Genomic DNA, 16,832 nt, shown 5'->3' with positions numbered 1-16,832 from the left:
TTTTTATTTCTACTTTGAAAATGTCATTATTTTAACTTGACTCAACTGTTGTAACATATTCCACAGATTAGCGATTTAGGCGGTGTATTAACGTCCGTTTCATCGAGCATGTATAGCAGTGCTTGTTGTTGTTTTTTTCTTCATATTTAGTTGGCTTATTTGTAATGAATATATTAACACACACTTTAAGATAGATTTTACATCGATTATTTATCAGACAGAAGGCATTTTATACCCATAAACAAAACATATCAAACGGATCTCAGAGAAAGAATTTACCGAAATGTCGAATGAATACTGAATCGGCCCGGAATGAACGAATGAACGAATGAACGAATGAACGAATGAACGAATGAACGAATGAACGAATGAACGAATTGAACGAATGAACGAATGAACGAATGAACGAATTGAACGAATTGAACGAATTGAACGAATTGAACGAATTGAACGAATTGAACGAATTGAACGAATTGAAATCCTGGCCTAGTTTGGTTAGTGAAACAGTCGTGTTCGATGTGCTAGCAAGTTAACCGGCGAACGAAGCTCAGCTCGGTGTTAAGAAACCGGCGATGCAGGTTAAACATGACTTTGTTCCCCGAATCGCAGCTGCAGAGCATTTTTGAGGACGTCGTGGTAAGTTCAGCGCTGACTTGCCTTGCGTGAACAGCTCCGCTGAATTACTTGGGGAATGTTTTTTATCGACCAGGAATGAAAACGTGAAGCTCAAGAAACGCCTGTTAATAACCTTGGTTGGGGGTTAATTGGTGAAGTGGTGAGGTAAATGTTGAAAGTTTAAAATGTTGTTGTTACGTCAACCACCTATTTTTTTACCATTGCCATTCTGTTCGATCAAGAACACGTTGGCCCACCATGCCTGTGCTTTCCCCACACAATCCATTATGAGAGTGATTGGAGTATTAGATCCAGGTCTTGGGATTCCCAGGCATTCCCACGGCAAGTGGCAACTCACGGGTGTGTTCCATTACCAATGTGCTTGCTATCGCTTGCCAAGCAAGCCGTTCCGTATCAACGGTTCGGTTTGAGTGCTTAAGCCGCTTGGCGAGCGCTTTCCAAGCCGATTGCTAATGGAACTCACCTCTGGATACATGTGTCAGCACTCCATTGCAAGGTGTTGCAGGTGAGGGCAAGACCTTGTAATTTCGGCAGAGGACACGGCACACACTAGTTCACTGCGAAAGACCCGGAGGATCTTTCACGTCGACCGGCAAATCCTTCAGAGACTGAATGTTCTTCGAAAGGACGACGTACTCCTTTCCGAAAGCTCGACTTTGGCATCACAAAGGCAGGGCAGGGCATTGCATCACAAAGTATCCCAACGCTTGGATCATTTCAAATGTCCCTCACTGGATTTGCACAAATATTTCTTGAGCCGGTTGTCTCGTCTTCTGGCATTAGCGGACGTTAAAGATCGTACGGCGTCTTTTTGCGGAGTGGGCGAATTATCGCCGACATTCTGTACGAATTGCAAATTCCAGCCTGAATCGCCTTCAGTCGAACGTCAGTCCTGGGCAGCCGGTTTGCGAAAGAATTGAGGCCAAAACTTTCTCAGGCCGACCCCACAAACTTGGTGGGAATAACTATCATTCAAGTAATAGTAGTAGTAGTAGTAGTAGTTGTAGGAGTAGTTGTAGATGTCACACTTGATACTTCATCATCACGAGATGTACTGATTATAAAAAAAAACCAGAGAGTTGGTGTCAAAGCCACCCAATGCTCACCTGTTTATACATTTATCGTTTTTAAAACACTAGTCTAATAATATTTTTTTATAAAGCATTGCAGTGAAGTCTGATCCAAATAATTTTAAAGCAATATATGTATTTGTATATTGTAATCAGTAAAAAATAGTGTGGTAGATAAAAACATTAGAAAGGAAATAACTTCCACCAAAAACTTTAACATTTTCACACTCACGCCGGGGGTATCACTATATCTCTCAGTTCTTCAAACAGGCGAGCTAACCAGAGAGTTGGTGTCAAAGCCACCCAATGCTCGCCTGTTTATACATTTATCGTTTTTAAAAGACTAGTCTAATAATATTTTTTTTATAAAGCATTGCAGTGAAGTCTGATCCAAATAATTTTAAAGCAATATATGTATTTGTATATTGTAATCAGTAAAAAATAGTGTGGTAGATAAAAACATTAGAAAGGAAATAACTTCCACCAAAAACTTTAACATTTTCACACTCACGCCGGGGGTATCGCTATATCTCTCAGTTCTTCGAACAGGCGAGCTAACCAGAGAGTTAGTGTCAAAGCCACCCAATACTCGCCTGTTTATACATTTATCGTTTTTAAAAGACTAGTCTAATAATATTTTTTTTATAAAGCATTGCAGTGAAGTCTGATCCAAATAATTTTAAAGCAATATATGTATTTGTATATTGTAATCAGTAAAAAATAGTGTGGTAGATAAAAACATTAGAAAGGAAATAATTTGCACCAAAAACGTTAACATTTTCACGCTGATGCTCACGCCGGGGTATTGCTACAGCTCTCTGTTCTTCGAACAGGCGAGTTAAAAATGACTTACCCTTCCAGTTCATAGCATCATGAGCTTGAATGTAAAATCTCCCGAGATGATCGTTGAACTTTTGAAACTAATGTAAATAACAGCAAAAAAAAAAATCTACATACTCTTCTTTTTATTTTTGAAATATTTGTGTGATAAACAGTTTGTCCTTGGGAGATTCCACAATGACATTTTTGTTTTTCACATAAAGTGATGTTGTGGACATTGGGCATGTTCTTGCATCTTACATGACATTAGGAGATGTTGGGGTAGTTCAAAGCTAATGAATGTTGTTCTTCATTTTCAGAAGACGGACATTATTGAAGAAGCTTTTGATGGGTAAGTTGATTTGATTTAATTTAAAAAACAATTTTGAAGAAGGAAATTATTAAATTTTAGCTTTCAAATTATTGCCTTGGTGCCAGTGCTTCACTCTTGTCTGCAATGTTCTCATTGGTGTGCCATAAGATTTAGTGGGTTTAACTACCATAAAAGCTGTGCTTTTTATTTTTACATTTTATTTATTACATTTTATAAACTAGTGTGTATACTCATCAATCACAGGTGATGGTATGGTATGGAATTTGATATCACAAGAGGGAGGACCATAAAACAGTAGCAACAAGAACTGCACTCTGTAGAGCGCATACCTCCCCTTAGCTGAACAGTTTAGGTTTTGTATCATATTGATAGGCCAGATTTGGATCCGCACATGGACCATACCTGCCAACCTTTTTTGAAGGAAAAGCGGTAGGCTGGCGTTATACGCGTCCCTTGGGGGGTCCGGGGGCATGCCCCCCCGGAAATTTTTCAAAAAAATGAAGCAAAATGGTGCAATCTCCTGCATTTTGAGCCCACATTTAGCTGAAATATATCAACATATTTTTAGAGTGAAAAAGAGAAAACTTAACATGGTTGATCCACTCACCAATCTTTATTTTTCTAAGACATCCTGATCATCAGTCACGTTTCCATAAATTACTCGCTGTCAAAGCTCCACATGTATGTGCCCATACATGTACACAAGAGTTTACATAAACTCACCGATACATCTTTATGAATGAAATGACTGGCCACTCTGATTTCATAACATATTTACAGTTTACCTCACGCGAAGCCTTGATACACTTGAACTCTGTTGTCCAACTTGTTTTCGTAATCATTCATTCACAAATAACGCCGATGACCCCCGATTCTGATTCAGCAGACGTGAAACACGTTTATTCCAAAAGCAGCCATGATACACACACAACACCATCTGTGCATGCGCGATGCAAGAAGGCTTGGGCGGCCGTGCCGCTCATGACAATGACAGTTAAAGATCAATATCGTTACACAACTTGGCTTAAACTTGTTGACCCAGCGTGGGGGTGTTTTTTTCTTTTCTGGTGTTTGCATTGTTGTCGTGCACTGAAGCAATGAGTCCTCTCTGTTAACTGCAGTCTTTGATCATGAACGGGAAATGCCAATGGCGCGTTGTCTGGAAATGAATGCCCGCTGTTTCCTGTTGTCCCATTTGATTGGTCATGCTTCGTTTGGAAGCAATAACCAATCGCTGACGAGATAAGAAATCATGGTCAGGCACGAGTTTTGTAGAATGTAGAAGCAGCCGCGTGTAATACGATCTTGGCAGTGAGAAACGAAAGCAAAACTGAAAAAACAACTTTTTTTTTCCAATAATAATTTCCAAATGCGGTATGTCTGACTAATAAAATCGGTAGGCGTTGGCAGCTATAGAAAATCGGTAGGCTACCGCGCAAATCGGTAGGGTTGGCAGGTATGCATGGACTAATCGGCTTGTTCTTGTCACCTACCCAACTCATTCACCAGGTTTTTTTTCGTAACTTGCCCACAACTTTTAGAAATATCATGCTAAATACCGTTTTTGGCCCCATCTCTCGATGGTGAAGAATCACTTGCAGGATTCTAGGATCTGGATCTTCACCAAAATCTAATCGATTCATTCTTGTCACACACCGAACCTGTCCATCATGTTCATCGTCTGAATCTGTCCATAACTTTTTGAGATATCCTGCTCACAGACAGACAAACAGACAGACAAACAGGGGTGAAAACATAATATCTGCCTCCCTTCGGTGGCGGAGGTAAAAACCCAATGACAGAATGGTGCGGAAAGCACCGTCCACTTAATTCCTGTCAAGGTAGCTAATGGGATTTTATGGGATTTGATAGGACAGGATGGCAATGCAGCAGCAGCAGCAGCAGCAGCAGCAGCAGCAGCAGCAGCAGCACAACAGCAGTAGCAATCTCGCGATAGTTGAGCTTGAAGTGCCACCCGCCGGAAAGTTGTGACATCATCCAGCATGGCAAACGCTTTGAGAAAAGTCGACTGGGCTTTACAGAACAAATGTAGGAGTTGTAAGTGTAGATGCCATGATCAGAATTGTTGGACATTGTTAATTTTCCTTTCAAAATTTGGTGATTTTGCACAAACCGGGAAGAGGAGATACAAAACGCATATAGACAGGCGGTCACCACTGTCCTTTTATAATGTACGTGTAAGTTGGCTGGTATCTTCAGTGCATTCCTCCAAATCATAAGGAAGCATATGTTACTGAGTTGATGCGATTTTTTTTCTTTTTTAATGGTCAAAAATATTGCCAAATTACCTAGTCCCTTTCAAGAAGATGAGCGCATAATTACCAGTGTGAGTTGGTTGTATGCACTGCACGTTTCAGGTTTGCTGTTCATAAAGGTCGCATTGATTCGGCTATGTGTGTTTCAACGATGTGAGGACATGATTATAATCACAGCAAGCCCATTATATGAGTTTGGACACGTAAAGCCACCTTGTCCTTCCTGCATAGTCCAGTGTTCTCCACGGCGTCGTGTAGAATGGTGGCTCTACATTTCGACCTTGTTAACCTTGAAATGTACCAGTCGTTTTCTTAAAAACACATACATGTAATAATACTGTACATCTACTGTAATAACAGGATGCAGGGCTGACTGGATGACCCAGAGGTATACACACTTGCCTGTAAGCTGTCTCGCCTTGGTTTGAATCCCGACTCAGCTGTGAACTGTCATCCTGGAGACTCACAGTCAGGGCGATTCATCAGTGTGTGTGCCGTCCTTCAGATGGACATTAAACTGGGGGTCGCGTCTGCCAGCATTAGTTGGTGGACGCCAAAGAACCCACGGTGTTCTTCGCGAAGAGTAGGCGAGCTATCGCCGGCACCCTGAGCAAATCACAAATTCCTGCTCTAATCTACAGCGGGCACTGCATCAGCGGCACAGCCGCATGCTCCCAGCATTGATGGGCTGCGGGCTGCATTCAGAATGATATGCAGAATGAGATCCTCTCCACATCATTATATTCCACTTTGTTTTGTGCCCTTTTGGTGTGAAATGTAAATTAATATTACAATTTCTTTTTGCTTCTTGAAGCATTTTCAAGGTGACAGAAGAAGATGAGAAAACGAAACTCATCACTTGTTTGGGAACTTTCAAGACGTTTTGGAATTCTTTGCAACAGGTATTCTTTGTTATGCGTACGGACAATGCTTTGTGATCACCCAGAATGGACTGTTTTGTATACTTTCTGGTTTTGAGAACATCATGTCACAAAATCATATTTCTTAATTTTTATATTTTAATAATTTTTATTACCTCCACTACCGAAGGTGAAGGGGGTTATGTTTTCACCCCTTTCTGTCTGTTTGTCTGTCTGTTTGTCTGTTGTTTGTGAACAGGATCTCTCAAAAAGTTGTGGACGGATTCGGACGACACTTAGTGGGCAGGTTGAGTATGTAACAAGGAATAGTTGATTCGATTTTGGTGAAGATCCGAGAATTTCTTTCAGTAAATCTTCACCATTGAGTGAGAGGGCTAAAACGATGTCGAGCTTGATATCTCAAAAAGTTAGGGACAGGTTCAAACGAAACTTGGTGGATGAGTTGGTTAGGTGACAAGAACAAGCCGATTCAATTTTAGTTCAGGTCCGAATCCAGATTCGGCCTCTCAGTGGGATACAAAACGTAAACTAATCAGCTTGGCGGATGTACTTGCTCGACCGAGTGCCCTTCTAGTTAACCTCCGTCCATCTTCGATAGCGGAGGTTACTGTTTTCACCCCTGTCTGTTTGTTACTTACAAAATCTAAATATTTCGTAAGTATATTGATGACTTCTGTCCTTTGTTTGTGTTTGTTTGTTTGTTTGTGTGTGTGTGTTTGTGTGTTTGTTTGTAGGCACGATAACTCGAGCACGGAAGAAGCTACCAATGTCAAATTGCACCACGTGATTCAGGAGGGTGATGGCTAGCGCTGATTAGATTTTGGTCAAAATCGGTTGTTTGTAGGCACGATAACTTGAGAACGGAAGAAGCTTCCAATGTCAAATTACACCACGTGATTCAGGAGGGTGATGGCTAGCGCTGATTAGATTTTGGTCAAAATCGGTTGTTTGTAGGCACGATAACTCGAAAACGGAAGAAGCTACCAATGTCAAATTAACCACGTGATTCAGGAGGGTGATGGCTAGCGCTGATTAGATTTTGGTCAAAATCGGTCAAAGGTCAAGGTCACAGTGAGGTCAAACATTCGATTTTTGATGGTTTTGTACAGGATCATCGTAGAAACTTCTGGTTTGCGTTGCAACCTTCTCCAGAGACGGCTTTTATTAGACAAGGTCAGAGGTCAAGTTGACGATTTCGTAAGTACCATTCTATGACTGCTTGTTACTTATGAAATCTAAAGGTTTCGTAAGTATATTGACGACTTCCGTTTCTGTTTGTTTATTTGTTTGTTTGGAGGCACGATAACTCGAGAACGGAAGAAGCTACCAATGTCAAATTACACCACGTGATTTGGGAGGGTGATGGCTAGTGCTGATTAGATTTTGGTCAAAATCGGTCAAAGGTCAAGGTCACAATGAGGTCAAATATTCGATTTTTGATGGTTTGGTACAGATAACTCGAGAACGGAAGAAGCTACCAATGTCATTATACCACGTGATTCAGGAGGGTGATTGCTCGTGCTGATTAGATTTTGGTCAAAATCGGTCAAAGGTCAACGTCACAGTGAGGTCAAACATCCAAAAAATGATAACTCGAGAACGGAAGAAGCTACCAATGTCAAATTACACCACGTGATTCAGGAGGGTGGTGGCTAGCGCTGATTAGATTTTGGTCAAAATCGGTCAAAGGTCAAGGTCACAGTGAGGTCAAACATCCAAAACATTCAATTTTTGATGGTTTGGTACAGAATCATCGTAGAAACTTCTGGTTTGCGTCGCTACCTTCTCGAGAGACAGCTTTTATTAAACAAGGTCAGAGATCAAGTTGACGATTTCGTAAGTACCAGTCTATGACTGCTTGTTTGTTTGTTTGTGTGTTTGTGTGTTTGTGTTTGTTTGTAGGCACGATAACTCGAGAACGGAAGAAGCTACCAATGTCAAATTACACCACGTGATTCAGGTGGGTGATGGCTAGCGCTGTTAGATTTTGGTCAAAATTGGTCAAAGGTCACAGTGAGGTCAAACATAATTCCTAAATTCATGTGGAGAAATGGAGTATTTTTGCTTCGCACGACGTTACGAGTTCGTTTTAACTTCGATTTTAATTTTGTCTTCGGTTTTTGTGATCGCTTCGGACGCTTAAAACTCGGTTGTCGAAATTCTGGTAAAAATCGAATGTTTTGGAGACGTTTTAAGATTGTATAAAAAATATTTCACTCGCGCGTCACGGGTCGTCATGTGATGCAGTGCGCAATTGCATAAATTCATGTGGAGAAATGGAGTATTTTTTGCTTCGCTCGACGTTACAAGTTCGTTTTAACTTCGATTTTAATTTTGCCTTCTGTTTTTGCGATCGCTTAGGACGCTTAAAACTCGGTTGTCGAAATTCTGGTAAAAATTGGATGTTTTGGAGACGTTTTAAGATTGTATAAAAAATATTTCACTCGCCTGTCACGGGTCGTCACGTGATGCAGTGCGCTCGAGCAGACGCGTCGTTGACTCACCTATGGTTTTGCGTGTGCGCGCTGACGGTGTTTTCGATAAAGATGGTGTTTAAAAGTCATTTTTTATCCCAATAAAGGTTATCGTCGCATGCCTGACTCGCTGAGCCGTCGGATTATGTAAAGATTGGTGGTGGATGGCCGAATATTACGGTTTTGTGACTGATAAAATAATATAAAATAATTGCGTGGAGAAATGGAGATTTTTGCTTCGGGCGACGTTACGATTTTTGATGGTTTGGTACAGATTCATCGTATAAACTTCTGGTTTGCGTCGCTACCTTCTCTGGAGACCGCTTTGATTAGACAAGGTCACAGATCAAGTTGACTATTTCATAAGTACCAGTCTATGACTGCTTGTTTGTTTGTTTGGTTGTTTGTTTGTTTGGTTGTGAACAGTATTACGGAAAAACTCCTTGACGGATTTCGACGAAACTTGGTGAGGGGATTCGGTATGGTCCAAGGATTCATGCCATTAGATTTTGGACTTGGTCCAAAGTCCAATATGGTGGCCATTTTCAAAGTATTTGAATTTTTGTTTTTGCATTTCTACATGTTTTAAGTGATTTCCAACCCCCCAAAAAATTTTAAAAAATAAACTTAAATAAATAAACAAAAAAATTTGTTGGAGAAAAATAAACCCCAGAAATTTTGCACCTTTTTTTTTCAAAAAAAAATTACATTTTTTTTTTTTTGGTATTTCTTCATGCGCGTCGATGTAGTTTAGTTTATTCAATCGTGGTTCAGTAGAGTCTGATCCGTTTTGACCTTCAATGAATAGGATATCAGGTTCACTTAAGTGACCCAGCAGTATTGGCGGCGGAGGTTTTGCACTCTACCGAGTGCTCCCCCTTTATTTGTTAATGATTTTGGCCTGCCATCTAATTCCAATAATGGAGATGTTTCTGGTGGAAATTTTCCAAGGCTTTAACATGGCATTTGTAGCAGACCTTGGGCTCAGCAACATGTACAGGTGGATTGTGTTATAGATGATAGTTTGGTGAAATTTCATTTTTGTTTGTTGTTTGATTCCTTGCTACTTCCAGATACAATCATGGAGGCAGCCGTAAACAATGCTTGCCTTTTGTAGGTGACCATGGACATCTTCATCAATAGTGACACCAATGGGTAGCATGCCTTCAAAATAGGTAAATCTCTGTGCAGCTGTCAGGGCAGTGTCATCAACGGTTTTGTCAGGGTCTTCATATGGTTTGCCAGGTGCTGATTAGAACATCACCTCATTCTTTGTGACACTAATTTGTCATCCAAAGTTCTCAGCAGCATCTGTAAACTCGCTGGACATGATGTGCATGTCTTCTGTACTGGGTGTTACCAGTGCATAGTCATCTGCATAGAGCAGTTCCCTTATTCAGATCTTGGTGACTTTTCTGGAAGCATATAGTCTGGCAAGGAGCAGGAGGTTTCAAGTGTGAAATCTGATGGCAACAGCAGGTGGCATGCCGATGGTGGCTTCATCCAGCAATGCAGCAAAGGAGAGGTTGAAGAATGTGGGAGCCACGATACATCCTTGGTGTATGCCACTGCTTACAACAAAATCATCTGACATCTCATCACTGGAGCCAGCATGGCCTGTCATTCCATCGTGTAGTAGTTGTAGAATCTTAACACACTTGCTAGGACATCCCAGTTTTCAAAGTAGATGCCACAACCCATGTCGATACGCACTGTTCAATGTTTTGGTGAGATCGATGAACAGCATATCCAGGTGTTCATGCAGTTCTTAGCACCCAATGCCCTCGTGGAAGGCAAACCTGGTTGATTCTCAAAGCTAAAGCAAGTCCTTTATTATCTGCAGCTGAAAGGCAGGACACTGATTCTAATATAATCCATTAATCACTGAAGACTTTAAATGTATAATGAGATTGTGAATACAGTAGTATGCCAATGACAGCAATGTAGGATGACTTGAGTCGAAGACCTAAGACGAAAAACGTAAAAAAATTTTTTATTTATTTATTTATTATAATTTTTATTATTTTGGCTTTGGGGGCTGAGTCTTCTCTGGGTGGGACACATGGACATTATTGGCAAGTAAAGTTATTTTTTTGTGAGTTAAGAATATTCTGTGTGAAGACACCATTGATATGATTTACAAGCTGCACTGTCCAGCCATCCATCCATTGGGACCATACTCTGTGCAAAGCGTTGGTGCTGCCGAAGCAGTCTCCTTGGCGATTGGGCACAATCCTGGACAGGTCGCCACTCCGACACAGGATACCAGCATGCTGGCACTCATTTTGCCGACCTCGGAAGGATGACAGGCAGTCAACCCCACCTGGTATTAATTCAACAGCCAAGGAGGATTTGAACTCAGGATCCTAGGATCCCAATCCCACCTCCCTAACTATTAAGTCAACACCAGTCATGATGCACTGTCCATGTGGAGTGATAACCAGGCAACTCTTGTTCAGTTTTTGGAGCTCATCAGATGTGTGTGCAGACGAGCTGCAATGTTTTATTTCGCTCAATTGTCCTGAGTTTGGTGTGTATTGCAGGAGGCCCACGAGCAATGTATGCGCTGGGTTATAGGCTACATCCACACGCAACACAGCCCTAAGCGTATCTCGTTCCTGTACGACTGCCTCGCGATGGCTGTGGAGACGTCCCTGCTCCCACCCAGGTGATTGTTTAAACTGCATATTTGTGCCTGATCTTGGTTATTTTGTTATTTACCTTCTCATTACTGGTCGAATGTCCCTCAGACTCGTCTGTGAACACGCAATAGCCTCAGAGCATCTTGAGCACGAGAAGGCACAGTTGTGGGCTCTTACCTTCAAGTTTGTGCACAGGATGATAGGTGGTGTCGATTACAAGGTGAGTTAGTGACTGAATGTGTCATTTTGATAGTTGGCGTTGGGTGAAGTGTTGCCGCAACATCAGCTCTAGTTTTTGTAAAAGCATGATGACTCATTGTCATATTATTGTTACATGTAATTAAGTCAAAGGCAAGGCCACATGCAACCTCAAGATCCAATGATACGTTCTCACCACATCCTTCAATCCCAAGTCGACTTTAGTATAATTGCACTCATGTAACAGAAATTGATTGCATCCAGCATTCATAATTTACATTTTCACTCGTTGATATCTCGTGAAAACCTGTAGTCCCCTGTTTTAATTAAACTGAAGGGTCATCTGATCCGACATCACTTTCTCTGCATTTCAATAAGCTTCGAATACCGGTTATTTGCAGACATTCAGTTGTCAATTCAGCTGTCCCAAAGAATATGCATTTTGGCCACTCTACTGCAAGCAGTGGGTCTTGTCAGAAAAGTGTTTTTTTTTTGGGTCTTCAGAAAAACATTAAGTTGTCACCGTGTCTGGTAGTTTATTTAGGCAGATTTGTCTGGCCAGCAGTACACACTCTCGTCCACTTAATAGTCTCTTATCGCCTCTCTCTACACAACCACTGGCCCTGCAAATGGCATGTTCTTTACCCTCCCTCCAAACTTATCACTCACCTCAATTAATTCCTCCACCTCTTCACTCATATGTTGAACCATCTACCTCAAACTAGTTTCATACTCTTCGCTACAAGCCTCCAAGTCTGTTGCCCACTGCCACCTCATGATCTATCCTATTTCTACATCTGCTGAGACTTAATGGCAGAGCTGAGCTGTTCCAAATAAAAGCATATCTATTATCACTGATTAATTCCAAATTTTGTTTTGTCATTTTTGACATAGCACTCCAAGCCAAACCCGGGGCTGTGTAATAGTGAATGGGGTCTAATCCATAAGAATTTTTATGACAGACTGTTCTAAAAGTTTCAAACACATCAGCCAATAACAATACATCAGTTTTAAGATACAAATCATGATATTCTCCAAGATTCTTTATATTAAACGTCTCCCAAACCTTTTTAGCTTGTGTATAATCTCTATCGGAAATACGAGTTTTATTCAACTTGCCATAGAAACTTTCCCTTGAAGGAAGTTGTGTTTCTTTAAACTTCTCAAATGAATCCATATAGTCATACAGATATATTCCCTTTTGTGATGAGAGATCAATCTCTTCTTGATTTGAGAAATGTGATTTAAGATTCGGTAAGTTTTTAATATTTGATGCCAAGTTCGATAATGGACTTGCCATAAACTTGTATGTGTCAAGAAATCTGATATGGGTTATGGGGGATGTATGAATTGTTTTTGTGAATGAGATGTATTTTTGATCTGTGTTAGGAATGGCAGAAATATCTCCAGATGTCTTTGAAAGTTCATTTATAAATAGATGTGTGTCATAGTGAGCGTTGTTGTGAAGAAAGACAGGAATAAAGTTTTGAGGCTTGTAATCAAGATTACAATGGGAATGAGCTGGACCTCTATATTTACCAGTAAGATGACAGTGATCCCTAACCTTGACCTCTCCCTCAATTTTCTCCTCACAAATATGACAGGTACTGTTCTTTCTAAATTCATTTTTCTCTCCCTTTGTTAATGACATTGGTTTATCGGTTTTAACCATTATTTCTCTTAGTCTTATACAGTCTTTTTCCAATCGTCTTAAAAAATCCTCTGAGGCATCTTCTCCTCTATAAAGTTCTAACTTGTTGTATTCATCACCAACAGATGATTTGATATCATAACAGAAACCACAAGGAGTATGTTTTTGATATTTATTTGTGTTTGATTTATTTGGATTTGGAGAAACATTATATATCTTTTCAAGGATACTTTCAAAATCAGCAAACAGATGTTTTTTAGATTTGTTAAAATCTTTGAATGATATTTTTGAACCTGCTTTTGGTAAATTGATTACGGTTGATTTATGATTACGACAATATTTCGAATGTTGATTTAATCGTTCTTTTGTGTGAAAGGAGTTGAGACATCTCTTACAAGGATATGTTTTACATTTTCTCTTATATAGTTGTGATTTGGTTAATCTTAATAAATTTTTGATGAAAGCATAATGTGATTTTTCCTTTGAAGTAAAGTAGAGAAGGTCAATGTGTGTTTCATCATTTTTATAGTTGTTTGAAATTTTTAATATCTGAACTTTGTTTCTATCCATTAATCCATGTACATTAACAGATACATTATTCATTTTCTCAAATTTAGGAATACCTCTCAATGACATTGGAAACTTTAAATCTTTAACATTTAATGTATTCTCATATTTCTTATAATGTTCAACCCTTTCAGGTTTCCATTGTGGAGGATGTAAGTGAGCAAGAACAGACCATAGAAAACATTTATTATCTTTGTTTTGAATATTAACAACCACTTTCTTAAGTTTTATCTCTTTTGGTAAATCAATATAAGAAGAAGCTTGAAGAGGATCTGATTTTAAGATGTGTATATCTAAAAAGATTATTTTTGTAATTGTAAATCCACTACCTACTACAGTGTTATCAACATCTTGTTCTTGTCTCTGGAGTTCATCGTAAACATCACATCTTACAAAATCTTGAAATGTTGAAATAAAGTGAGGGTTTGTCCTCATATAGGGAGTAGTTTCATCGCCTTGTCTTACCATATTCAATTTTACTCCCATATAAAACTTAAAAGTTTTCATTTCACTGAATGCGTTTTTAATTATAGTTTCAATACTTTGTTTAACCATATCAACAGCTTCCATGATTGAAGATGGTCCAGGGTCTTGAAAACGAAACAATCTTATTTTTATATGCCCTTTAAATGCCCCATCAGTGTTTTCAATTGAGAATTTAGTGGCACCTTCCCTTTCTTCATTAACCTCCGCCATCGAAGATCGGAGGTTACTGTTTTCACCCCTTTCTGTTTGTTTGTTTATGAACAGTATTACGGAAAAACTCCTCGACAAATTTCGACGAAACTTGGTGGGGGGATTAGGTATGGTCCAAGGATCATGCCATTAGATTTTGGACTTGGTGCAAAGTCCAATATGGCCACTATGGTAGCCATTTTGAAAAAATATTTGAATTTTTTTTTGAATTTCTACATGTTTTAAGTGATTTCCAACCCCCCCCAAAAAAAAATTGTAAGAGGAAAAAAAAATTTTTGTAACTTTTTTTTCAACAAAATTTCGATGTTTTTTTTTTTTTTTTTTTTTTTTGCATTCCTACATGTTATAAGTGATTTCCAACAAAAAGCATGCCAAAATTATAATTGCAGCTGATTTTGGAACTTCAGGTGGATATACCCACGTAAAATCAATTTCTGTCTCAAGGAATCTAGTTATGACGAATGAATTGAGAATGTAAAAGTTAAAAATAAAAGGGAAAGTTGCAAACTATAACTCTGTGAGCACTGTTGACATCAAATTGAATGAATAGGATATCAGGTACACTTGAGTGACCTAGCAGTATTGGCGGCAGAGGTTTTGCACACTACCGAGTGCTCCCCCTCTCGTTGTTATTGTGTTTACGTGATTGAAGGTGTTTATTTTATATATTTTTAAAGAATATCATTATCACATCTATCACAATGTTTTGTTTCTTGGTCAAGTGGAGATATTTGTATGAAAAGATTGAATGTGCGTTTGTTGGTTTGAAGGTGTTTTTTTATATAACACTTATATTCATGATTACAAACATCGCAGTACGTTGTATTCACCATATTTATATAACAAAACTTTGCTTAAAATAAAATTTTCTTGATGAAAATTCCGTTAAATTTAGAGGTGAACCGTTGCTTAAAACCATTTTATCCTCCAACTTTTTTCACTTAATAAATACAATGTATCAAGACACAAAAGACAAGTTTCAATCAATCTCTCCATTTGTAAAAGATACTGAGAAATATGTCAAGGATGTAAAATTGAATAAAGATAAATATAACATCTATTGGATAAAAACGATTATGGTGAATAATATCATTTCTTCAATTTCCTTCAGTGGAAGGGCTTTTAGTATATCTGGAAGAACATCAATTAAAGTAGCTCTAACAAAAGTTTCTCCTCTTCTTCTGGCAATATATTCAAAACTAGAAAAAGCAATGAAACGAGAAAAAGTATCAAAAAAGAAAAACCTGATGGATGAAGCTTTAGAAAGAAAAGATAAGACCATCTGTAATATGCAAGGAGAAATTTGTATTTTTTTTCAACAACCCAAAAGATGTAAATCCTGATGAAGTAAAGGATGGTAATATATCAGGTGAAATGACATTTCGTTCAAGAGTAGCTAAGGATCATTTTAAAATTACCTTTAATATAAAAATGTAGTAGTTGAATCTGTTAATGAAAAAAAGTATATAGATATAGATGGCAATGTTTTTTTCTACTAATTAAATATGAGTCATTATTCAACTGAAGATTTTGAAGATTATGAGAGCGATGACAGTTATGATACCGAGAGTTTGTGTTCAAACGATAGTTATGATACCGAGAGTTTGTGTTCAAATGGAAGTTATGAAAGTAGTTTTATAGATGATTATGAAAGTACCGAAGATGAATTTTCGTTGAAGCAAAGTTTTACATTATAATTATGAATAGTATACTAGGTCTTGAGCCCGTTGAATTCCCTGATTTTCCATATGATAAATTTGAGAATTGCCCTGCATGTGACGGAGTGGGATTAAACACAGTCAAAAGCCTATAAACAATGTATATTCTGTGATTATCTTCTAATTTATGATAATAAAAAATATAAAAAGGAATATAATTCTTTTCGATTTACACCAAAAATGAATTACTTTACAAGATTGATTAGAGAAATGAATGTAAAGTATGAGGGTGATAACACACCTTTCCTTACAATGGAAGAAACTGAATGTATTAGAGAAATGTTCAAATGATTGTTGTTATATATTATTCACGATTGCCATTCTCAGGGAAATATCAACACAAGATATTGTATAAATAAAATAATGGATTATCTTGAAATTAAACCCAAACTTAGGATAAAATATAGAGTTTCTAAAAAAGCCAATAATAAATTAAGTAACCTGTTTTCCAAATATATAAATGAATGATTTTTTACCCATTTGGGAAAATAAGATAAAATTTAACAACCATAAAAATCTTCCAAATTCATTAAGATGTTTCATAGTTGGATCAAGCAGGTGTGGAAAAACCTGCTTACTTTTAAAGATGCTCTTTACTCCCAACTTTTTTGATTATGATAATTTAATAATTTTCACAAAGTCGAGTTTTCAACCTGAGTGTCAACCACTCTCACAAAGTTTTAATGCTGGTCTTCAAAAAGAAGATATAAGCAGTTTATATATATATATATATATATATATATATATATATATATATATATATATATATATATATATATATATATATATATATATATATATATATATATATATATATATATATATATATATATATATACTTCAAAACAAACTAAATGGTTACAACATTGA

At 38.1% G+C, this 16,832-nt stretch overlaps 1 protein-coding gene across 2 annotated transcripts in view; it reads left to right on the top strand.

The window, feature by feature from the left end:
• Positions 1 to 444: 444 nt before the first annotated feature.
• Positions 445 to 16,832, top strand: part of MED23 (mediator complex subunit 23) — a 64,988-nt gene continuing 48,600 nt past the window's right edge. The window contains exons 1-5 of one of the 2 annotated variants that reach the window (XM_085847155.1): positions 445 to 636; positions 2,849 to 2,877; positions 5,950 to 6,037; positions 11,034 to 11,158; positions 11,241 to 11,352. In XM_085847155.1, coding sequence (XP_085703281.1) covers positions 586 to 636; positions 2,849 to 2,877; positions 5,950 to 6,037; positions 11,034 to 11,158; positions 11,241 to 11,352 — 405 coding nt within the window. In that variant the 5' untranslated portion in view covers positions 445 to 585. Of the gene's footprint in view, positions 637 to 2,845; positions 2,878 to 5,949; positions 6,038 to 11,033; positions 11,159 to 11,240; positions 11,353 to 16,832 lie in introns of both variants that reach the window. The other variant, XM_085847154.1, reaches the window with a different exon arrangement.

This window comes from Eptatretus burgeri, chromosome 11 (genome assembly GCF_056783735.1).
Source record: "Eptatretus burgeri isolate ZD-2024b chromosome 11, Ebu_testis_v1, whole genome shotgun sequence".
Classification (NCBI taxonomy): domain Eukaryota; kingdom Metazoa; phylum Chordata; class Myxini; order Myxiniformes; family Myxinidae; genus Eptatretus; species Eptatretus burgeri.
Note: the sequence above shows the minus strand (reverse complement) of the source record. Positions and strands in the feature narration are given on the sequence as shown.